This window comes from Pseudochaenichthys georgianus, chromosome 9, assembly GCF_902827115.2.
Source record: "Pseudochaenichthys georgianus chromosome 9, fPseGeo1.2, whole genome shotgun sequence".
In the NCBI taxonomy this organism is placed as follows: Eukaryota; Metazoa; Chordata; class Actinopteri; order Perciformes; family Channichthyidae; genus Pseudochaenichthys; species Pseudochaenichthys georgianus.
Window position 1 is genome coordinate 20,834,788 of NC_047511.1, and position 25,879 is coordinate 20,860,666.

At 41.3% G+C, this 25,879-nt stretch overlaps 1 protein-coding gene across 2 annotated transcripts; it reads left to right on the forward strand.

Annotated features, from left to right (window-relative positions):
- Nucleotides 1-15,755: 15,755 nt before the first annotated feature.
- Nucleotides 15,756-25,091, forward strand: LOC117452520 (uncharacterized). Of its 2 annotated transcripts, XM_071204264.1 has the most exons (10): nucleotides 15,756-15,901; nucleotides 17,370-17,393; nucleotides 17,485-17,634; nucleotides 17,724-17,844; nucleotides 17,993-18,205; nucleotides 18,402-18,485; nucleotides 18,905-19,046; nucleotides 19,162-19,324; nucleotides 20,553-20,623; nucleotides 23,544-23,624. In XM_071204264.1, coding segments are annotated over exons 2-9 (945 nt in total). In that variant the 5' UTR covers nucleotides 15,756-15,901; nucleotides 17,370-17,391; the 3' UTR covers nucleotide 20,623; nucleotides 23,544-23,624. The 2 variants fall into 2 exon arrangements, with proteins under 2 accessions (XP_071060365.1, XP_033947099.1); XM_034091208.2 differs by lacking the exon at nucleotides 20,553-20,623 and having other exon boundaries at nucleotides 23,544-25,091.
- Nucleotides 25,092-25,879: the final 788 nt, after the last annotated feature.

The following is a 25,879-nucleotide window of genomic DNA, read 5'->3' on the forward strand; positions in this document are numbered from 1 at the left end:
TGTTTCAGATAAGACAATGACGTCAGCATCAGTCGATTTTGCCCAGATACGGACAAAATCTAGTTTACCTAACAGACTGCGCACATTCAAGTGGATGAAACCCAACCCAGACCTAGCTTTAAAATCAGCAGGAGTAGCGATCTGACTATTACTACTGGGCGGACCAGGGTTAGGTTGTACATTTCCTGACAGTAATAACAACAACAAAAACAGGCATCTTTTCCTCTTAAATGACACACATACATTGTCATCTAATTTAGAAACACCGGAAAAGTCTGCGAGAGTGTGATTAGAGCTTAAGAAGCAGTCCTGAAGAACCATCAACGCAGGAAAATAAAAAAGACAAACATATTTTGTCGAGCAGATTGACTGTGACAAGGCAACCGGTAATTGTTTGAGCAACACATCCGAACCTTTGCAGGGGATGCCCACTGCGGGTGGCAGAACAGACCTGAAGCCAGTAGTCTTCTCAGAATGACTAGAGATCTTCTCATAGTCCAAAACAGTTAACAGGCACAGTAGAATCACGATATGGGCCATTTCCCCAGACCAGCACAGCATCCGGATAGGCGTGCATGCAGGCCCGAAATGTGGAGGCGCTCCGTTCTCCTCGCGATATCCCCGGTGCAGAACCTCCTCAGTACAGCAGGATAGGCGAAGCAGGACCAGCTCGAGGCGTAGAGGCGCTCCGGTCTCTCCGTGATATCCCCGTGGTAAAACGTCCTCGGCACCGTAGAGCACGACAGGTGGAGCAGGTGGATACAGGCCTCAACTACAGCAGGTGTAAAGCAGGCCACAGCCCGAACGCGAAGCCGCTCCGGTCTCTCCGTTACGCCCCCCGGGGCAAAATCTCGCCAGGACAGCAGCACACGACAAGTGGAAGCAGGTCCCCGCCACAGCACAAATGGGCAGGTGGAAAAAGGGGGCCCAAGCAACAACGTGCAGCCGCTCCGTCTCTCCGCGACTTCCCGGGGAAAACCTCCCCACAACAGCACAGGTGCACAGGTAAACCTCCTATCCACGCCGACGGAAGAGAGGCAGTCCTGCCCCTCACTTTCCACGCTCCGTGAGGCGGATGAGAAAATGTGCTCCGCTCGCGAAAATGCACTCCGCTCGCTCTGATCGACGAGTGTAGAGTGACGGTGACGAGTGTAGAGTGACACTGCAAGGCCATTAATCTTGGTCTCGGCAAACAATATTAGGAATCCTCTATTCAAACTACATAATATTCAGTGTCCATCGACATGAAAATAACAAAAAAGTTCATGCTGGACTCAAACCCGAGTCCCAACAGCAAAAGTCACTCCATCCCTGCACGTTATGAGTGCGCCACGGATCAACACCATACCTCCCAGAGAATCAAAAATAAAATAACAGTGTTCAAAACACTCACGTCAATTACATTACATGACATTGCATTTACCTAACACGTTTATCTAAAGCGACTTACAATAAGTGCATAAGACCAAGAAGATACAAACTTGAAGAAAACAGAATCAGTACATCAGGTTTCATAGAGCCAACACATTTAAAGTGCTACTCAACTGGCTTTAGATAAGCCATTCCTTTATTAGTATATAAGTGCTTTGTTAATAATTCTAACGTCAATAAATCCTTTACAAACTATTCTTGTTGTCAGTCTTACATTTGTATCATATATCGTTATTAATATGATGTCGAGTCGATTTGATACCCGTTTATACTTGTATAAACTTGGATATCTGATCTCGGTGGGTCTTAATGAGGCTTGATACAGACCTCAGTCAGTATACTATATTATAATGTGTATATTATATGGCTTAAAGTGTACATACATTCGCTCACATTATAAATGATGGTCGGATTGCATTTTTCTGGAACTTTTTAACAAGGCTAATCTAAAATATTGTAGTGTGGTGGTTCGATACGTCGTGTTGATCCGTGGCGCATTCATAACGTGCAGGGCTGGAGTGACTTTTGCTGTTGGGACTCGGGTTTGAGTCCAGCATGAACTTTTTTGTTATTTTCATGTCGATGGACACTGAATATTATGTAGTTTGAATAGAGGATTCCTAATATTGTTTGCCGAGACCAAGATTAATGACCCATCAGCATTTTAAAGTCTAAATATCCCTGCACATGCAGCAATGACATTTCTGCTGCTATCTTTGCAAAACGAGTTAACAGTCACATCTTATCTGGATGAGTGCTGCAGAATGCCGTTTTTATAAGGGATGTATGTGTGTGTCTTTCATATTAAACATGATCGCTGGTAGATAGCCACAGAAGATGTAACACAGTTTAATCTGGGCGGATCCCATTTTCCCATGGGCGAATCACAGTTTACCTGAGAGGATCACAGTTTAACACAGCTGAAAACTTCTCCACGCTGCTTTCAAACTCTGAGTAAACAACGTACGCTTCACTTGGAGGCTGTCTGAAGGTGTACACATGTCTCAGATGGACTTGGTATCACATTAGAAACGATATTCAGTAATAAGTCTGCCAACAATAGCTGGTTTAAATGATTTATTGGAGCTCGCAATGTTTTGAACAGACATCCCCAGTCAACTCGTTTTTCTGTTTGTAGTCCTCGCTGTTCGCGTCCGGATATCGCCATCGTAACCACAACCTCACACACTGGTACTGAATGTACATCAAAGTGTTCCTATCCAGCCAAATATACCAAAAGATTTATGTAAACGACAGAAGAAGCGATCGAAATGTGTATTTCAGTCGAAGGCCACGCCTCCACATCTGTCAACCAGTTGATCGGGGAACCAGTTAAACCGGAACAACGGCCCGTTCTAACAGCTGTTCACCAGCGGTGCAGTCTGTGCCACAGTAGGCTTGTTTGAGACGCGTTGCGGCTCGCCTCGAAAGTAGACGAGAGTAGCCGATCGCAGCCGGGGGAGGTGTCAAAATGCTCGTCTTAAGTCGGACAGCTCGGACTCGGAGTCGGCTTGACTGGCTGGGTTTGCAATGGCGGAAATTGCGTTGGCGTTTTTCGTTGCAGATGAAGTGGATGCAATAGAAATCCCACATGTATTGTATGGAGAATGACATGATCTAAAGGGACTGTGATTGAGAGAAAATTAAATATTTGTTTACAATAAACATGAATATGTCATTTGTTTGATTTGCATTAAAAAACAATACCATTTTTGATTTAAATGATAGATTACCTTGTGCATTTGTTGCAGCCCGTGCTTGCTGCATAAGTGCAGCTGCTAAACTGTTATCTGAAAAATAATTTACATCATTTAAAATCATATCCAGATTGTTGGAATGCAATTTAGTTGTTTACTCACCATTTTGTAGTCTTTGGGAAATGTCTTGTGAGACTCTTACAGTGATGTCTCCCTGTCCATCACGCAGTGTAAGCACCACAAATTCCATTTTACCCACTGTAGACAAAGGTGATCTCCATTGCTTTATATAGGTTTGTTAATTCAGTCATGATGAGGAACCACACCAGTGACTGGGTTCCATAATTAGAAATGCTCCTCCCTCTTAATGTTTGCAAAACTGATAGGTGACAGGCTACAAATGATCAGTCCCTTCAGATCCGCACACATGAAGCTTAATGAGCATGAATTGAACAGACCTGCTACTGTGTTAATTCTTTAGCTGCCACTTTAAGCTTTATGATGTGTACAACATGGATGTAATTTGATTTAATCTTGCCATTTTAAATGATGTATTCAATAAATAAGGTTAAACCAAATCATTACATTACAATAGATTTTATTTTAATGATTTGGTTTAACTTATAGAGAAACTTTATTGTTATTGCACATATTACAGGTACTGAGACAACGAAATGCAGTTTAGCTTCTAACCAGGTGCAACAAGCAGTGAAGTGGAAAGTAATGTACACAATCTACAGAATAACATATAGAATGAATTGAATGATGAATAAACAGTGGGGTATGAATACACTAGATATCAGCCTGTGAGCAGTATGAACAATGTGTATGAATATGCTAAGATATATAAAGTATGAAAACGGTAAGCAGTATAGTATAAAATATATAGATATTAATTTCATGATGATAAACATTGTGGAACAATGATGAAAAATGGGAATGGATGTGGCGACGTAAAACTGACACAAAACAACAACAAACTTTTGCCAGCCAATTGGAGAGTTTCATCAGCAGCACGTGGTATAAACCACCAATGAGCGCTCAGCTCGAGATACCAGCGAGCCGTTTCCCATCAAGCATTTCGCTTCCGCAGCTCGTGGAGAGCAAGTGCGCCAACTCGCCTCGCCTCGCTCTCAAGGCTGCGGGCGTCTTTGTCCCGCGAGATTTCAAAGTCTCATGTGGGCGAGCCTCCAGAGCAAGTCGGACAAAATGACTAACCATCATGCAACGCACTAGCAAGACGTTGATCGCAACTGCGCAGGTCTGCGCAGGTCTTGCTTGTCTCAAACAAGCCTAGTGACTCCGCACAGTTAAAGGAATGGTCCACTCATTAGATAATTAATCAAAACTTCAGTATTTAGTGAAACGTTATGTTTAAACCATACTCTGAAGAAATCAGCGATATTCCCCGGTAAATAATGATTTTATAGCTCTTTTTTATCAAGACCTGTATATTCCGTCTGGCCGCCGCCATGTTTGCCATTTTCAGTAGTCACGTGATGGTCGTGACGTCATCCATGCGTTCACTTTGTCAACACACGGAAACATGGTGGGGTATTTCAGTTCGGACTCGTCAGCAGAGGAACAAGTTTTGACCAATGTGAAGAGATTGGATGGGGGAATTCATCCATACATATCAGTATGACAATACGACACCCACTGTCCTTAGACCCTCACATCGTACAAGGAAAAACTTCCGAAGAAAACCCACAGTTTAAAGGGAACATGGGAGAAACCTCAGGGAGAGCAACAGAGGAGGGATCCCTCTCCCAGGACGGACAAACGTGCAATAGATGCCGTGTGTAAATTGAAAAGATAATACATTTGCAACATAGGTAGTCCAAATGTTTGGAAATGCATGTGTGTATAATAGGAAGATGATATAAGATACTATATGTATGCATGTAGTACCACCCTTGCTAGCGATTCCCTCTCTAGTTTAGCATACTCAGCTTCGTTGTCCCTGGCCATAGAATCACGATTTTATGGGGCCGGAAAAACTGGGGGGAAATACACACTAGCCGGTACTACGCTATATGGAAAGGCCACCAAAAACTGTCCTGGCCTGGACGTTAAAACGGGGCTAGCCGCTGCAATGGAAATGCGCTATAACATACCTTTTTCTTACTCCGAGCACTACTTCTGCTCCTCCGTCGCTTCACACTTGCATAGGGCGATTTCTCTACTGGCCGAACTGGTGTCCTGGTCGGTGATGACACCAGAAAGACCGATGGTACTGCATCTCCATTGAGTAATGGTTGTTCTTTAAATCCCATGTTATGTTTGATCATACTCTCAGAGTAGTCGTCCGGAAATGTGAAATGTTCGCTGCATACATGAGCCTGTAAATCTCTCGGTTCGGGCCGGCCACATTTCGCTAGCCACTGCCTCCGAATGTACTTCTTATGCTTACCTTTTGGCAACAGATGGAACCGAGCATTCCGTGGATTGTTCCTATCCGAATTATGGCAATATTTCGCGATACAGTGAGGCATATTTGAATAGAGAAACTACAGTAAATAACATGGAGATCAACGTGTCTTCGAAAACCAAACGCATGGATTACGTCACGTCCGGGAAATGGCGGCGCCCACAGTGTTGATGTTATTTCAGTATATAATCAGTTTAAAATCACTGATAATGTCATCGGATTAAAAAAAAAAAGAGAGAGACTGGCAGAGACTGGTCTGTTTTATCGGATGATAATTTTAAAAAAATGAGTGTCATGAGCATACCATTCCTTTAACAAACGCACCGTAGATAGAGAGGCGAAGTCACGCCCATCTACTTCCGGCCCATGGGACCCCGGAAGCGAAAAATTAACATTGAATTCAATGGAGAGAGAACACGTATCTTTTGATCCCGTTTGAATTGTGCCACGAACTACACATATGATGTTTGTCAATCTTAAACAATAAGTTCCATGTCAAAAAAGTCACATTTTGTCGTAAAACTGTTGAAATATAAGACTATGAAAAATACGCGACTACAAAGACTACAAATCCCAAATCCCATTCTGGCTCGCGTAAGTGATGTCACAGGCGATAATTCTCCAAGTGGTTGCGACTCGTAATTAAAGCGAAGAAGAAGAAGAAGAAGATCTCATAACCGATTTATTCCCTTCAATAAATAAGAGATTGCTAAAAATAAATTCACTTTTACAAGATGCATGTGTGCTTTGTACCAGGTTGTAATCACATAAGTGATCAAACCACTTGCTCGTTCTATCGATTGCCGTCTGATGAAAGGACCAGGAGTCGCTGGATCAGACATATCAGGTAATATACATGTTGTGCATGGAACATATAGTCAAGTTAGCTACCTAGCTAGTAGCGACGAGTAGCGAGCACGTTAGTTAGCATTACATTACTTAGCCTTGTCATTTTTAGTAGCCTTACCATGAAGTTATTATTTTATTACATGAAGTAAGAGTAGGAGTAGATGGTAAGTATTTCGTGAAACATTTGAAGAGTAGCCTACTGCGCCATCCACCGGGTGCTATGGAAGCAGTCAGGGAGAGTTGAAGGCAGGCAGGGAGCTTTGCATGACAGATTCTTCTGGACGTGTTTCATTGTGATGACAGTAAGGGTGAGTCAATCTGTTTGTTGGAAAGACAGTAGTTGAGTGATTACTGAGAGAAAATTATTAGAAGGGATAATTATTCAAAGTGTTACTGTTGTGTTACTTTAAAGTGTTGTTACTTTAAAGTGTTGTTACTGACCTTTTTATCTTTTATTTCCTTTCCCTCACCTGTAACTGCTGAGACCCTGAGGAACATGCACACTGACTGTTATGTGTTTGTGCCCTGATCAGGCGCTCCTAGTGTGATGTGTCATGTCTAGCTGTAGTTTCCTGTTATGGTTTTGTAGTCCTTATCGTTTCTCCTCCAGGTGTACCCATTTGTAATTAACCCAGGTGTGTCTTGTCTTGTCATTACCTCATGTATAAGGATTCTGCTTTCCCCTTTGTCTGTGCCTGATCCTGTCTGTGCAGTACGTGTTCTTGTCTGTCATTACTTTATATTTCCTTTGTCCAACCATGGTGGTAATTATTAATTAAATTCTTCTTTTGACTACTTCGGCTACCGTCTCCTTTATTATGTTGCCTTGACTCGACATTGAGCCTGCTAACAGTCAATGGTAACGTAATATGGGGGCTCGTGCCAAACTGATTTGAGCAGGAATTTGATGGTGGCCGCTGAGCTTAGTCCACACTTTGAATTATGGTTGACAGTGTCGTGTGTGTGGCCCATGTTTTATACCCTCTTGGTAAATAATTCTCCAATAAGGAGCGTTTTCATCCAGCTAGGGCAGCTGGACCATTTTCTATGGTTCCTTCCTTCGCCTGGAAGACATACCGTCTATGCTGGTCGGGGTAGTAGGAAGACCCTGTCAGGCTCCTCCTAGGCCGGCGTATGTCAGCTAGTTAGTTATATAGGGGGTAGGGTCCTCGTGAAGGCAGAGGTGACTTGTGTGCCAGCAGAGTCTGGGGCGGTGGACGTCCTGGCGGATGCGTATCCGAGAGTGTTCTCCTCATGTGCAGTCACGCGGGCCGTGGGTATTAAGGCTCTGGCCGAGGAAAAGGACGACGTGGACTTGTTTGATACCATCATAGCGACTGTTAACGGGGTGCCTGAGTGTTGTGACCCACTTATGGATAATCCCCAGGGTGCAGTACCACGGGGGCCTGAGGTGGAGGGGGCGCTCCCGGGGCAACCCGACTTGTGGTCATCATCTCAGCTTGTTCCTGATATTGCCCCTCTTGAAGGTGATGCTGTTCCATCTATTCCAGCCGGTCTCAGCCCTTTACTGCCCTCTACTTCCTCGTGTGAGTCTGCCAGTAGCGCGGCTGGGTTTTCTTTTGCTCGTGAGGAGCTTATCGCGGAACAGGGTAGAGATCCAAGCCTGTCAGGCCTTTTTGCGAACACTGTGGGAGTGGGAGAGAGTGAGGTTTCTAAAAGTTGCTATATCCTGAGGGACGGGGTATTGCTGCGTAAATGGTCTCCTAGCCTCGACGCGTCAGCGGAGAATGATTGGAATGTGGTGACGCAGGTTGTGGTTCCGTTTAGATACCGTCACGATATTCTGTGTTTGGCTCACGATCACAGGCTCGCAGGACATCTGGGGGTCAATAAGACGTATGATAGAGTGCTGCGTCAATTTTTTTGGCCAGGGTTGAAACGGGATGTGGTGCAGTACTGCAGGGGGTGTTCAACGTGTCAGGTGGTGGGTAAACCTAACGGGGTCATTCCACCGGCGCCACTCTACCCTATCCCGGCAGTGGGGGAACCTTTTGAGAGGGTTATCATTGATTGTGTAGGTCCACTCCCTAGAACCAAGGCAGGTAATAGCTTTCTTTTGACCATTATGTGTGCCAACACACGGTTTCCGGAAGCGATTCCACTGAAACGGATAACGGCCAAAACAGTGTCACAGGCCTTGATGAGGTTTTTCTCCGTTTTTGGTTTGCCTCGTGTGGTACAGTCCGACCAAGGTACGAATTTTTTATCCCGCATCTTCTCGCAGGTTTTAAAGCAGCTGGATATATCGCATAGTTTCTCTAGCCCATATCACCCACAATCCCAGGGGGCTTTGGAAAGGTTCCACTCCACGCTAAAAACAATGCTTCGGGCGTTCTGTCGTGACACGAAGGACGACTGGGATGAAGGGGTTCATTTAATGTTTTTTGCCGCAAGGGAGGTGGTGCAGGAATCTTTGGGATTCAGTCCTGCAGAGCTGGTATTTGCGCATTCGGTTAGGGGGCCGCTTAAGCTGCTGAGGGAGAAGTGGTTGGGGGAGAGCGAGCCGAAGAACCTGTTAGACTATGTCTGTGGCTTTAGGGAGAAGCTGAAGAGGGCATGTGAACTAGTGAGGACAAATCTGAGTGACACACAGGGGAGGATGAAGGGCTGGTATGACAGGAAGGCTCGGGATAGAACGTTTGTGCCAGGGGAGAGGGTTTTAGTGTTGTTGCCTGTCCCAGGCTCCAGCTTACAAGCACGGTTTAGTGGGCCGTACCTGGTTAGAGAGAAAGTAGGGGATTTGGACTACCTGATCGAGACACCGGATCGTGGGCGGAAGACTCGCTTGTGTCATGTTAATATGATTAAGCCATATTATGTGAGGGAGCCTCTGGTGAATCCTATTGACAGTATTGTTGTGCCCTCTGCGAGTGTGTCCACTGTGCCGGTGTCAGTTTGTATGTTGGCGCCATCTAGCGTTGATGAGAGTAATGACAGTCTTTGTTTTTCAGAGGGGGTTGGAGAACTGGAAGATGACGTCATTATTCCGTCCAAGGCGGTCGTGGAGGGACGGTTGACAAACACTGAGTCATTGATCACTCTTGACTGTCATCTTGGCCATTTATCAACAACGCAGCGAGATGATATCAGGGGTTTGGTTGGGTCTCATTGTGAGCTGTTCTCCGATATTCCTTCGCGCACTAACGTATTACAACATGATATCGATGTGGCGGAGGCATTACCCATTAAACAGCACGCGTATCGCGTGAATCCATATAAGCGGGCACGGTTACAGAAAGAGGTGGAATACATGCTCACTAACAATATCGCTGAGCCCAGTTTCAGCCCATGGAGCTCGCCGTGCTTATTGGTTGATAAGTCAGACAAGACAGATAGGTTTTGTACGGATTTTCGCCGAGTAAATGACGTGACTAGGCCTGATAGTTTTCCATTGCCCAGAATGGAGGACTGTGTCGACAGGGTGAGGGGGTGCTATTTATCCATGAGGTGGTGTGGGGGTTATGGCCGCCCATACCGGTGCTGTTAGTACAATTTGTATTTGTTATTGTGCTGACAGTATTATTGTTTCTTGTTTCCTTCTTCTGTTTATGTTCATTCCCCCATTTCGCCTTGGGGTTATGGACATAAAGTTGGGTGTGGGGGTGTTATGTGTTTGTGCCCTGATCAGGCGCTCCTAGTGTGATGTGTCATGTCTAGCTGTAGTTTCCTGTTATGGTTTTGTAGTCCTTATCGTTTCTCCTCCAGGTGTACCCATTTGTAATTAACCCAGGTGTGTCTTGTCTCGTCATTACCTCATGTATAAGGATTCTGCTTTCCCCTTTGTCTGTGGCTGATCCTGTCTGTGCAGTACGTGTTCTTGTCTGTCATTACTTTATATTTCCTTTGTCCAACCATGGTGGTAATTATTAATTAAATTCTTCTTTTGACTACTTCGGCTACCGTCTCCTTTATTATGTTGCCTTGACTCGACATTGAGCCTGCTAACAGTCAATGGTAACGTAATACTGACCTGCTCTGGCAACCTGATTTCCACTGTACGTAATAGTATTTGGTTATGGTATATTATTTATATACATCAAAGGCACAATGCACCCCCCAGAGACACACATGTATTGAGTGTGATATTTTGCATAGGTCAAGTGAAATCATCTTTACACACTAGAAAACTGTAGGAGCGGCAACTTGTTTTGAAATTGAATTTTTAATATCCGAAAATGAAGTTGATCTGTTTTCTTTATTCTTCTCTCTTCCCAGCTCCATCCATCACCGTGCTCTGTTCCTGCAGGTCCTGCTTGCTAATCATTATGCTCATATGTTTTCACACAATTACAAATAAAGTCAATGTATTGTATGACATGAAGTTGTGCTTCATTCGGAGTCAATAATACATTCATTCTGCCTTCATCCATTCTGCCTTCAACTGCACAATGACTGTGGACTGCACCGACATCCATGTAGCTGCCCCCAGTAAGATGAACCAAGCAAAGAGGGTCACTATCATGCCCAAGGACATCCCGCTGCATCTGCGGAGAGAGGGCTTAGACTGACCCGAGACCAGCACACCCAAACACAACGGCTCTTTTAAGAGCCACCTACAGTTTCAAAAAGTTGCAATCCTACGTTATTATAATGATTCAACTGGTTCATGTGTCAGTTTACTGAACCGTGATGAATGAAAGAAATTAGTGAGGTAGTGGTTTAAAGAAGTTACAAAGACATTAATATGAGTAACAGGTCAGTGTAAACACAAGCTTCTGTCAATTATGGATCATTCAAACTATATACAAATAATATGTAATAAAGTTAAAGAGTAGAGCATTATTGAGTTTCTTATTCTGTCAGTAAATTATCCAAATGAAATGTTTATCATTATTTTAGTCAACCCTAAACAAATTGATTGTACCTTTTTAATAATGACCTTACATTTAAGTTAAATTAACTTCAATCAAATCTGTTCTGAGAACAAACTAATAAATGTTTAAAGATAGGAACTTGCCATCCCACTGAAAAACAGTCCGTAGAGATTTAAAGGCGTAGTTGTAGTTCAGTCCAACGTTTCATTTGGATTCATTTCTCCAACAGTCAACTATTTTCATAAAGAATATATATATTTTTCAAAGTCAACTTTATTGTCAATCTTACTCAGTTTGTGTTTATAGACAGAGATCAAAAATACTTTTAAATCAAATAAAATTATACAATTTACAGATATGTATACAAATATATATATATATATCCTATATAATGATGGTGGACACTTCACCTCCAGCAGGGCAGATGGCTGCACAACTCCATCGGGGGATGCTCCCAAAACACCGACTCACTCACAAAGAGACCAGACTCGAACACTGTCTCCTGATAGGCCTGCACAAAAGCCTTCACCCCTTCGGCCTCGTTTACAACCCCCCAGTTGACAGCCATGACTCCGTCCAAGTTGTACCCCCCGAGCACCCTCTTCATGAGGGACGCGCATGGAGTGGATGAAAGTCCCGACCGCAGCACAGCACCAAACTTGCTGGCTGTCAACCTGCCCCGCCTGTGTAACTGCCACTTTGTCCGCTGTCCTCCGGTGGCTGTCTGGATGGCAGCTTGCTGGTCTCTGCTCAGTCGCATTGAGACAAGAATCGCCTCAAGCCACCGACCCCCATGCCCCTTCACGGTGACAATGGCCTGATGTTGAGGCCGCGGCTCTGGCTCAGGTGACAAAAGCCATGCCATGCCACACTGTGCGCCCCTCAGTGCAGACCTGAACCAGTCTACATCCTGAGTGGCGATGTCTCTGGCCAGTGGGTTGTATGTCTCCTCTCACTGTTGGTAAAGTTGAGACACCGGCTGGACTTCTTTGGAAGTGCCAGGCTTCCTCCACTGGCACTCGACATCTGTGGAGCTGATCTGCCACATGGCACATATTGCCAATGCTGCAGCGTGGCTGCATTTGTACATCCCCCGTGCACAATCACAGACAGCGCTCTGCATCGCGCCATCGTCTCCCATGCAGATCTGTACAAATAAAGTAAGTACCTGTTAGCATGCTATAATAGATTGAATGAGCAATAATACAAGGATGGTCCGGATCTGGGGGTGGGAGGGGTTATTTTTCCATAGTTTTGTCTGATTGTTGTTATTGTTTGTTTTTTTCTGTATTTTTTGTAATGTGTGTTGTACTGGTTGTGATTGTACATTGTATTTTTCTAAATGTGTATGAATACATTTTTGAAAAACATTTGATCAACAATAAAAAAGGATTTGGTCAGGATCTAGACTCAGTGTGTAGTTTATTAATTAATCAATGCTCTCTACTTTAGGAAAACACATACCAGTGTACCAGAGGGAGTCACGCACAGCTGTGCCTAGACAACCAAACAAATTGACAAGATAACCAAAACCCTTGAATCTACACACAGCAAATAAACTCAAATGACACAACGAGATGTAAAAGGAGATCACACATACAGTATAGTCGATATAAAACTGGCCGCTTCAATCTGAAGAGCAACTAAAACAAAACACGGGAGTTTACCTTGTTCTTGTGAACACTAATGTTATCCACAGCATACACAGAGACCACGAAGTTCTTAAGGAGAAAACTAGTTCCTGAAACAAAACACGTTAGTGTACCTTGTTAGCTAATGTTAGCTAGCTGACATTAACGTTACACATTGCACTCATATTACTCACCAACATCTTGTAAAGCCGGTCCCGCTGCTCTTACAGAACCGAATAACTCCCCTTTCGTGTATGTACAGCTCTCAACGTGTCCAGACTTGTAGTCACCTCGTTTTATACTTTTATTCTCATTCTGAAAAAAACAGGTGAAATGTGCTAACGTGACGGCCATCTTTGTGATGGTGACGCGTATTGTGCGAGACCAAGAGACCTGTAGTTCACTCAGCGGTTTCACACAAAAAAATGTGTAACTTCACAGTTTTACGACACATTTTAATTTTTTTGACTTGCAAAATATTCTTTTAAATTGACAAACATCATATGTGTCATTCGTGGCACAATTCAAACGGGATCAAAAGATAACCTTTCTCTCTCCATTGACTTCAATGTATAATTTTACGCTTCCGGGGTCCCATGGAGGCTCCCGGAAAGGGAAGGACTTCGCCTCTCTATGTAGCTGACCCTCATCCCGGAGAGCAGAGTTCAGCCGACAGGCAGGAAGACTCGAGCACACAGCTCGCATTTATATTAAAAAATAACATGATGGCACATAACAGCTCGCGACCGCAGATTATTTCAGCGATTAGATTAAATGTAAATTATATTTGACGCAATTTTAATTACATTTCCATGACTTTTCCAAAACTTTGGGAAAAATATTGTTTTCCATAACATTTCCAGGGCCTGGAATTTGCATTTTCCATGACTTTTCCAGGTTTTCAATGATCGTACGAACCCTGTATAGATATAGGTACAACAAATATAAAAGCTGGTGTTTAAAAATGTCCACTGAGTTGGCTTCTGATATTTCTTGGTAGCGTAGTGGATAAAAGCAGCCTCACCCATTTTATTTTGGGGGACTTTAGGGATATTTAAAAAGCCAGCTGAAGAGGACCTCAAGAAATATTTACTCACTTTTCCAGCTATTACAGCCACACTTGATATGCAATGCAAACGTCGCGGATCCACCCGGATGTGAACTCTTTATGTGCCTAGAGTCCTTTGTACGCCTTCATTTCTTCCATGGTGTACAATGGAATAGGCGTAAACACAGGTAGTAAACACAGGTAGTTCACGATATCACAGTAGGAAAGTGAAGGCCATGAATTTATATCGGTGCTGTAATCCTTAACGGGAATCAAATAAGGGTCCACCGAACCAATCGACGTACATTTTTCTCTGTAAACGGTCTTCTCCTCCGGGTTTAGTGATTCGTAGTAGCCTTTCATTTTCGCCATTTTTGAACGCTGCCGCCGCCAGTAGAGTGGGGCTGAAGTCGAATAGTCCATTTAGCTTAGGAACCTTCCTAATGGAGTGAAATGACCCGGAAGTCCCTCAGTGGCAGCCATGCCGTTCGAATTCTCTAGAATGATGAGAATGATGAGAATGATAGGAAAGGAGGTTTCAAACTTCCTTTATAACCTCCTTTAGCTTAGGAACCACTGGACCTCCCTAACCGACAGGAGAAGCAAAAATGCTGCCCCACAATGCCTTGCAGTCGCAGCATTTGTCGTCACTCAACAGTCGGCCGTTCACGGAAACAACCGATTATGACCGAGAAATGATATCATGAAAGTTACGGTGCGTATTAAGCATTTTAAAACATAGGTGGTAAGTTGGCAAAGTGCTTTGTTTTGAACGTGCATCAGTATTATAATCAAAAAGAGAAATATGAACGTTAGTTTTTACTGAAATTATCAAATAAAGTCAACATCTCTCAGTCTTTACTGAGCTGTGTGGAGTTTGTTCAACTTTTAAAAGATGTTTGAATGGTGATATACACAGTGATAGATGTTAAGGACTAACGTTTATAATAAATACATTTGTATTGATTTTAAGATCTTTAGTTCATACGTATTGGGATCATTGGTATTAATGTGGACCGGAGGGAGAGGGTGACGAGCATACGTTTCACTTTCCTTTTGTATTTCAATTCCAACTTTGGTCATGAAGAATATGTTTCTCTGTTGTCCACGTTCATAAAGCAAAGCAACAGCATCAGAGCACGTGCAGAGTCTCTAGATGAGTTCACAGCAGTCCCTCGTTCTTATTAAACATCCATGTTGTAGTCCGCTGTATAGAAAACTGTAGTTTCCATAGTTCCACCACAGCAGCAGACGCACATTCATGACGTCCGCTGGCGCATCATAAACACGTCGGATAGTGAAAGTGCATTCGGATTCTAAAGTACCGCAGTCTCTTCTCCTAAGTCCTTTTGAATTCTCCTGTCCACTATCCCTTAACCCCGTGACGTTTCACTCAGAGGTCAAGGAATAGACGATAGGGTTAGAATTTAGGAGCTTATTTTTGGACTATTCGACTGCAGCCTGGTACTCCAAGATGTCTGACGCGAAATCCCGTGACGTCATTAGGAAGGGGTTTATGTTATTAATACTATCTCCGGGGTGTCAGAGCAGAGATGTTGAGTATCAGAAGACAGAAATCCGCGTGTTCCTACAGTGACATTCAGCACATCCTCCACGTTAAAAATGTAAAACAAAACTACATTTGAATATGAATGTTGGCACGTGTGCATGTACCAACATGAAGAAGTAAATATGTTTGACTATGTCTATGAATAAATATCTATATGTTAGCAGAGAGACTCATCTGACCAACAACGGAATCTTCGTAGTTCTCATTGCCAAAACGGAAGCTAGTGAGGATTAGAATCTTTTTTGTGCCGTATTCATCTTTGTATGAGGCCGACACCGGTTTTTGGAGGACAGTGAAGTCCACTGAGGTTATCATCTATCTCAACGCTTCATCCGAGTTGCGATATTTAATACCAAACCACATCAACCCAGGACATGGGCTGCGGCACACGGCGCTACATGTGATTGTGGTAGGTTTACACTTGCTTCCGGTGTGTTTTCCTGACCTTTCCCTCGTTTAACGAAGGAAATAATAAGTAAAGCTATAAACACATATCATCTTAACCTTTTTCGAAAACTAACCGGATAGTTAAGCTAATTTAACAATAGCATTCCTTTGATTTGTTTTGTACGCTGTCAAATTAAGGAGCTAACTTAGCTTTACACCGAAATTGTGCAAAGCAAGTGAACGCAACATGTTTTTTATTGTCCACCACTGTACCCTTACTGTACTTCTTAGCTGGCTAGCTAATACCATTTGTGATTGTAGCGTTAGCATGTTCGATTAAGGATCATTGTATTTGTATGTTTTTTCTTTTAACCGAGTGGAAGCAGCATTGATGAAGCTTTTAAAAAGAAGCAGGTTATCGTATAAATGCCCACTACAGGGCGCCCTGGTTCACAAATTAAGAAAACTGGGTACCACTTTCCAAGTCAAGGTTTTTTTACATTATAGTATGACATGAGTCGTGATGTATACACCATTATATAATGCTCTTTAGATAACCTGTTAAGCTTGGGTTGCCAAGTTGGGAAAATCTGTATAATATGGTTTGTAATGAATGGTAACCAGTATCTCCATTTAGTTTCTAATAAGCCATCCTTAAAGCTGCTAAAAGAGTTTCCAAGTCAGTAACAATGCTAATGACAAGTGTCTTACGTTGTAATAAGATAGCAGCAATACAAAGATTCATTTGCAATTGAAAATGGTAATACATCTATGTTGGTCCAAAAGCATCCAGCTTTTCTAAAAGGTCAACCCATCTATTGAAGCTTTTACTTGATGAACTTACAAGCTAAACACACATTAACATACCCCACCAACCTGAAATCTGAGAACAGCTATGTATTATTAGCTTATACTGTAACAACTAGAATGTATTTAGCTTGGTTGGAGAGTTGCCTAAAGTGCTTTTGCCTTGGCATACCAGTCAAAGTATGAGGTCCAGAGACGAGAGACATTTAACCATTTATTTATTTCACAAGACTTGACCGTCACAGTTAAAGATGGTGATTTTAAGGCTAGAATATAAACACAAAAATGGCAATCAGGAAGAGCAAAACACTAAGGTTCCATCAAATCAAATGTGGCTTTAGCATGGTAAGCATACACAAAGCTATCAATAACAATACACTTATTAACAAATTACTCCAAAAAAGCTGGCAGGAGGATTTTCAACATATACCTTATCTATGATAATAATAATAATAATAATAATAATTCATGGTATTTATTTAAGCACTTTTCCAAGTGCTCAAAGTGCTTTACATTATATTACATATATCAGACATGTAATACATGTAATACTACTATATCTATAAAGAATTATTTTTAATTTGTACTAATTAATTAAGGGAAGTCAATACTTTTACAATGTTTTGTGTTATGTGTGTTTGTTGATGACAATTTATTGTGAGAAGTTTCTCTCTTTTTTGTAGGTGACACATAGTGAACAACAACATGTAAGAGCTACTCAAATACAGCATTTGGAAGAAAATTGAGTGATACTTCTTTTGAAAGAGTGTCATTTTAATAGATATTTTACTTATGAAGGTCCGGGTTAAAAAATCACATGTCGCTTCCGATGTCGGTGGGTGTCCTGTTGGTGGGCCTCCCGTACTCCATCTCCCTCGCTGCTCAGTGGCTTTATGGCTGGCCCAACAAGCCTGGGTATCAGAAGTACATAGAAGCTCTCAAACCAAGGTAACTTGTTAAATACTGCAGATCTGTTCCTGTGTTTCACTGAAGAGTCAGTCCTTAATACCCTTTTTCATGTTTGGCTTCTTGATCAGGAGAATATACTGTTTGACCAGAGCTGTGCTGGAAACTCTCAAATATCTGCAGTATGGGAGGCTTTACTTTCGGTGGAAGTCATGGTACCAGAATGACGAAAACCGTAAGCATTATGAAAAGGTGTGTTGACGATAAGTTAGAAAGAAGACAATTTAATAAATATCTTAAGTTGGATTATCATACCATTATGTTTGTATCAGCATTCCCTTCTTCACTCAACATATATCAAAGTGTCAAAGCTCACAGTGTTTTCTGTCTGGACACAAAGGGCATCACATTTGGTCGCAGAAGCAACAAGCTGGACTTGTACCACCCTCCCAATGTGGGCAGGTCTGAAGAAGTGCCTGCACCGCTGGTGGTTTACATCTTCGGAGGTGCGTGGGGCTCTGGAGATCGATCCATTTACTGTTTGCTGGCCCGGCAGATGGCTGAAGAACTGGGTGCAACTGTCATATGTCCTGACTACTGCACCTATCCAAAGGTAGGAGCTTTAGAAAAGTAGTTTTATTGGATGTATACCTCAAATATAGTGTGTTATTGTCTTGAATATGAAGAAAACTTCTGTCTAACTCTGAGAAGTATAGGTAAGAATTGTACCTCAGTAAATCAACCGGCAGAAAAGTAACAACATTAGGAATGTTTCTGAAGTATCTGAAATGTTTTCATCTGATCGCCAGGGGAACGTTTTAGGCATGGTCCAAGATATTGCTGACTGCTTGATTTGGGCCCAAGAGAGTGGACCCCAGTTCAACTTTGACAAAGTAAGAAATACTGTCTCTAAATATTCTTTAGAAATATGAGAAAACTTTCAGATGAGAATGACCATTTATTATAAGAAGGAACATTTTTAATAGGATCGGTTAAATCATATAAAACCTTGAGGTTGCTCAAATTCAAAAGTCAAATTTATAAAGTCCACAGAAGAAAAAATGGAAGGCAAATGAGACACCGCTAGCAATTTAATGATTTTAAACTTGTATCATAATAAACTCTTCAATTTTAGTAGCACTGATCCAAAACATCTTATTTGTTTCTGATTCAATAAAATATTTATGGCATTAAAAGAAAAAATAGAAGAGCACATAATTAAGATGACGATTTTTTTTTGAAGAGTGCACATTCACACGGTCTTCACGGTAAATAATATGCCATGATTGTCTTGTTTTTCTCTCTTTCATAGGACAACATAGTATTAATCGGCCATTCAGCGGGTGCACATTTATGCACACTGACCTCACTGTTTCTCATTGATGCAAGAGAGGAGCTTTTCATAGAGGCCAGCAAGCAGAGGGACCTAACACTGGCAATACGAGGAGTGATTTGTAAGGATTATTGCATGCACCAATCACAGTTGAAACCATGTTTTATGCTAAAGTTAACTGAACTTTATGTATGTATATATATCTTTTTAGTTCATCTGTCGTATTACCCTGACAGGTCTGAGCGGCGTGTACAACATCATGGATCATTACGAGCACGAGCAGAAGAGAGGAGTGGAATATGTCTCCACCATGCACAAATCCATGAATGGAGTGGAGAACTTCCCGTACTACTCACCGACACACACTCTGAAGATGTTGAGCCAGGACAAACTAAACAGGTGAGACAAAAATAATAATTAAAACTGCGGTCGCACTTGTGCGCGCAGTGATGAGCGGGCCCTCGCGTCCGTGCTCCTGTCGGGGAGGGTTGCTGGTCCCCTCCCCCCAGTCCTCCGAAATGAGCCGTTTGTCATCCCTCTAAATTGTTTACCTGACTTTGCGTTCCTTTGTTTCTGACCAGGAAATCTTAGGCATGTGCGCCAGTTGTGTTGGTACCATTTTTACTGCATCAACCAGGTAGCGATATGCCGACAGTGAAGAATGAACATATTTATAACTAGTTTAGCTAGTTCCAGAGGTAGATGGAATAGCTAAGTGTGTTTGGTCTAACTGTTAGTGTGTGTTTTGCTCAGCTCCGCAGTCCGTCACAGCAACAATTAAAATGTAAACCTAAGACGCAAAGAAGTGCAAGATAACAGATAAATATAAACAACCATAATGTAGATTCAATGATATGAGAGAAGTTGTAGATTAAGTGTAGACAGTATTTCAAATAAAGAAAATGTTAACAGCAATGTAATAAGTATATACAGTATATGCAAAATGACAAGTACTATATGGCACACAGATGTAATTTTTTAATTATAAGTAAAAGTATGTAAGGCTGAAGTGACAGCAGTGATGAGCTCTACACGTCTACACTCATACGTCTGTACTGCAGTCAGCGGAGGTTTGGGTGGATGATGTTCCTGAGCGCTGTTCAGGCTTGCTTTATCCAGCACCTCAAGTGGCAGCTCTGTCCTTCTGATTGGCCGTGCACTTTTCAAAGTAGGGGTCGTTCCCCAGCAGATCATTTTCACAGAGAAAACAAGAGATCATAATAAAGACATGGTTGCTAAAGCATGATTGAACGATGTAACTGTAAGCGTTATAGACAGAGAAAGTGTTTGTGTGTGGGGGGGGAGTGTGTGTTTATTTGTACTCTTTAGTAGATATCTACAAGTAAACAGTAGATATTTTTCATGAAACCATATAGTGCTTCACATAATAAAATATACAAGGGCTGTAGCCTGATATACATTATATGCTTTAGGAGCTGTATGTGTGTGTTTTACATTCAGTAGGTGTCTGTTGTGGAGTGTATAGGTGTCTGTTGTAATTGATTTTGCCGCCAGCAGAGCCGGTGTGTGTGCGTGTGGTTTAGGAGTTATGAGCATTTCTTTTTAAGCCCCGCATTTAGATTAATGACGGGCATATTTATCGACTGAACATGCTCATTTTCTACAGTAATGTGTCTGACCCTCCACTGATGCTGTATACTAAGTTTGGCGTTGAAAAAGAAAACATGGACATTTAAGGTAATATTTCACTGTTTTTAACATTATGGTAATTTAAAAAAAATGAAGTAGGTGGAGCTTTGGGGTTCCAGGACATAATATGTAGAGTAGGTCCACCCGAATAAGTGGGCAACATTTCAGGTCATTCGGAGTTACGGTGCGACTTTGTAAAGGTTTCCAAAAATGGAAATGTAGTAGTTTGGAGTAATTTGCGACATGTAAATCGTCAAAAATGGTGTATTTGCTGTTAGCTTACGACCTCCACGAGTAATTTTTCAAAAATGTGCTCCTCAATTAAGTATCATATGGGATAGGGGATAAACCTGTCCTGCATTGGAATTTTTCCGATCATTCCCCTAGGAGGAATTCGCAAGAACATGCGTAAAATGGCTGAAAAACGCACATTTTTCAAAATGGCCAACTTTCTGGGGGGCGGGGCTAATGGAATGTATCTACAAATATGTCCGCAATTCCATGAGGAATGTCTGTGCCAAAATTCGTGAAGTTCTGATACTTATATGTGACTACCACACAATAGGGGGCGCTAGTGAGCAGTATTTCTGAAAAATTACGTTTTTTTTTTACATTCTTGAAAAGGTCGTGGGCTGTGATGCGTGTCCCAAGTTTTGCGTACCGAAACACATTTAAGCACATCGTCATACAAAAAAAAGTACAGGCCACGCCCACATTTGTCATTCGTTGTGAAACTTTAAATATAAGTCCATACTCATCCCCAGAGTATGTCTAAAAAAAAGAAAAAGATTTCGTCCATCATTTCATGAGTTATACATTTGTCATGTTTTTGGCGCCCCCTATTGTCCAAAATGGAAATTACTTTTTGTGCTTATTCCTCAATACAGACTGGACCTTACCACAAAAATGTGTGTTTTTTTGGTACATTGTTGATGAATTATGAGCATTTCTATCTAAGCCCCGCCTTTTTGCGAACACGTTTAGAGTAATGACGGCCACATTTATCGACTGAATATGCTCATTCCCTACGATAATGTGTCTGACCCTCCGGCGATACTGTATACTGAGTTTGGTGTTGAAAAACCAAAATTTGAAATTTAAGTGAATATTTCACTGTTTTTAACATTATGGTAATTTAAAAAAAAAATGAAGTAGGTGGAGCTTTCGGGTACGTGGAGATAATATGTAGAGTAGGTCCACCCGAATAGGTGGGCAAAATGTCAGGTCATTCGGAGTTACGGTGCCACTTTGTAAAGGTTTCCAAAAATGGAAATGTAGTAGTTGGGATGAATTTGTGACATGTAAATCGTCAAAAATGGTGTATTCGCTGTTAGCTTACGACCTCCACGAGTAATTTTTCAAAAATGTGCTCCTCAATTAAGTATCATATGGGATAGGGGCTAAACTTGTCCTGCATTGGAATTTTTCCGATCATTCCCCTTGGAGGAGTTCGCAAGAACGTGCGTAAAATTGCTGAAAAACGCACATATTTCAAAATGGCCGACTTTTTGGGGGGCGGGGCTAATGGAATGTATGTACAAATATATCCGCAATTCCATGAGAAATGTCTGTGCCAAAATTCGTGAAGTTTTGAGAAACTATATGTGACTACCACACAATAGGGGGCGCTAGTGAGCAGTTTTTTTGAAAATGTACGTTTTTTTTTTACATTTTCGAAAAGGTCCTGAGCTCTGACGTGTGTCCCAAGTTTTGCGTCCAAAGCTCATTTTATGCTATCGCAATTTAAAAATAATGTATAGGCCACGCCCACATTCTGCATTTGTTGCGACACTTTGAATCCAAGTTCGTAGTCGCCCCGAGAGTATGTGTAAACAAAAAACAAAAAGATTAGTCCATCCACTCTTGAGTTATAAATTGGTGGTGTTTTTGGCGCCCCCTATAGTCCAAAATGAAAATACTTTGGTGTGCCTATTCCCCAAGACAGACTCAACGTTTCCACCAAAATCTGTGATGTTTGGATACATTGTTGATGAATTATGAGCATTTCTTTCTAAGCCCCGTCTTTTTGCGAGTACATTTTAATTCATGGCGGAAATATTTATCGTTTGAACATGCTCATCTCCTAAGGTAATGTGTCTGACCCTCCGGCGATGCTGTATACTGAGTTTGGTGTTGAAAAACCAAAATTTGAAATTTAAGTGAATATTTAACTGTTTTTAAAATTATGCTAATTAAAAAAAATAAAGTAGCCGGAGTTTAGGGTTCCAATAGGATTATTTGTAGAGCAGGTCCACCCGGATATATGTTTGCAAAATGTCAGGTCATTCGGAGTTACGGTGCGACTTGAAATAGGTGGCGCTAGCAAGCAAGTTGGACAATTTGAACCCATTGACTCCAGAATAAGGTAGTTTTCACCAGTTCTGGCGTCCGTGCAAAATTATACAACTTTTTCAGCGTCCTAAAGGCCTCAAAAACAGGAAACACCATCAGAAAAAAAATAATAAGAATTCCACCAATAACAATAGGTATCCTTGCACTTCGTGCTAGGACGCCGTTGGGTCCTAGCACATCGTGCTCGGGCCCTAATAAAGCTTTATTTATATAGTGCTTTACAAAATGACCCATCACAAATTTAAAAAAAACAACAAGAAATTCCCCTCAGATTATTTGTTAAGAACTTTAAAAGGTACAAAAATACAACATTTGAACAGGTTAATAAACACAAGGAGGTGAAATGTATGATAATACAAATAAGGTACAACAGAATTACAAATAAAAAGATGAAGACCTATCAAATAAATACAACAATATTAAGCTAGGTACATAATAAAGACTAAAATAACATTTAAAGTGGGGGGTTGCTAATAAAAAGATGTGTCTTTAGCTGTCATTTAGAAATGTCCACTGAGTTGAAAAATAAAAATGATGTTTAAATGTATTGCATGTGTTATTCATTTTAATACAACATTTCCCACCCACAATCTTCTCTTGTTTTACTTACTGCCAGAGTGCCTCCATTTGCTTTGCTCCACGGGACCAGTGACATCATCGTCCCGGTTGAATCTTCCACAAAGTTCTGTGCTCTCCTCACCTCGCTGTCCATAAAGGTGTCCCTCTACCTGCTGCCTAAAATCGACCACACTGAGATCGTGACGGACCTCATGGTGTCCGACAGGCGCTTCTACCATCCCATCTACAGCTGCATCAAACAGGAGTTCAGAAAACTTTTGGGAACGTGGTGACGACCCTTCAGATCGTTACAAAAACAGCCATTCATCACTAACATTTTAATGATTGTGCCATACACTTACTTTGTTTACAGTATCTGCTCTTATCCCTCAAAATAATCATATTTAGCCTTGATTTAAACTGGATTGTGATTCCATAACAATGATCAGATTGTAATTTATTAAATCCAGGAGGTGCATTGGATGATTTTTAACTACATTCTTAGTGGCCTGCATTCTGAAAACATCTTTATGATATTGTCTTTAAGAGATATTAACCAGACTGCAGGAAAGTGAATGATGTAAACATGACATGAAATCAATCATGAAGCAATAACAGTATAATGTAAAACACATTAAAGCATGATAATGCATACTAATTACACTAAGTACAGTTACAGTCTGCTTAGAGGCCAACTCATTCCAATGGCGCGTTTCCACGGCAGGCCTCGCTCGGTTTGGTTTGGCCTTATTAGGCCCGGCTCACTTTAATGCTGCGCTTCCATTACAGTTTAGGAACTGGGGCAGTTACTATAGTAACGCAGCGTAGGCGGAGCCGTGACGTCATCTTCAATGAGAGCCCCAGAAAAACAACACATCCGTTAGCTCTTAGCACTCAGAGCTCACAGCTCTTCATATCTGTTCAGAAACTAGACAAAAGTTAAACAAGTACAAACCACAGACTGCCTGTGTCATGGCGAATACAGTCGCTGGTTTATTTATGTCTGTATAGGCCGTTGTTGTGAGTGTGGACGGTCGGAGCATATATAACGTTAGCTTAGCCAAGCTACATTTAGAAAACACGTATTTTAAAAGGGTTTTTCGCCTGTTGTCTGTCTGCAGACTTGTCAAAGCATTAATTCATGCTTTTTACTAATCGGTATCAGTATGTTGTTACTTCGGCATCATTTTGAAACGTGTATTACAATTAAATCACGGTAAAATATGTTCATCTTGTTGTAGTTGTAGCCCCCTTGCCAGCGATTCTCTCTCTAGTTTAGCATACTCAGCCCGACTCAGCCTGGTTGTTCCTGGCCCTAGAACCACGATTTAGTCGGGCCAGAAAAAAGGTGAAAAAGTAGCCCCGGGCCAAAACTAGGCCAAGTGCAAACGCAACCAAAAACGGGCCCCGCACGGCTCGGCACGCTTAAAGCGAGCTACCCGCTGCAGTGGAAACGCGCCACAAGTGACAATGCAACATTACCTTGAACATTTTATTCATTACCTCGCATGTTTTCTGTTACATTAAATCTTTTTTAAATGGATGTAATATATTTTCTTGAATTACTATTTATTGATGTCAGACCCATTAAACCCTCATTAAGTTACTAAGGATGTTTTGCCTATTGTCATTATTAATTATCTACAAAACTTGATTACAAACGTTTATTATAGGATGTTATGTACATTGCAAATTAGACAATTGCTATATTTATGGAAGTACAATGTGAGTTTTTTTATTTGATCAAATGTTTATAATATAGGTTTCGTATTTAAAGTATGTTGTGCATATAAGTATAACTAATAAACATAAAGGGTCATTATGGTAATCATTTGGTTAAAAAATAAATATATAGTTACAATAAAATATTGAGCAGAAAATAAAGTGCACAACATGAACACATTTAAATCCATGCAGTCTAAACATTAGCATTAAATGATATGTTTACAACATAAATGGATGGCTATGGCAACTGAGCATAAATTAGAAATTACAACATTCATAAATGTTTTTAAGAGATTGTAATGTGTGTATGATGCCTATATTAAAAAGAACTGTTTAGGTGTGCAAAGCCATTAATGTATGTAATATATCAAACACTTGACATCAAAGACACAACTATTTATATTAACACTTAATTTTTTTTATGAATATCCTTGTAAAAAATCTGCACTTTTTAAAGAAACCTCTTCCAGGTCATGTGACTCAGTGACTAAAATAAACACCAATTTGTATTACTACAATAAACTAGGAGAACACCATTTTTTTCCCTATATTATATGAATCTTTAACAAAAAAATCAGAAGCGGTTCTTAATTTTCACAGGACCCAGTGAGTCCAAACCAATGCAGCATACAGTACATCGAATGAGTAGGACACACTTTTTTTTGTTAC

Bases quoted from the DNA above. Each gene is read 5' to 3' on its own strand.
- LOC117452520 (XM_034091208.2), top strand. The intron at 17,845-17,992 runs GTGTGTTGACGA...CTGGACACAAAG, and splicing joins ACCGTAAGCATTATGAAAAG to GGCATCACATTTGGTCGCAG. The intron at 19,325-23,543 runs GTGAGACAAAAA...ACTTACTGCCAG, and splicing joins AGCCAGGACAAACTAAACAG to AGTGCCTCCATTTGCTTTGC.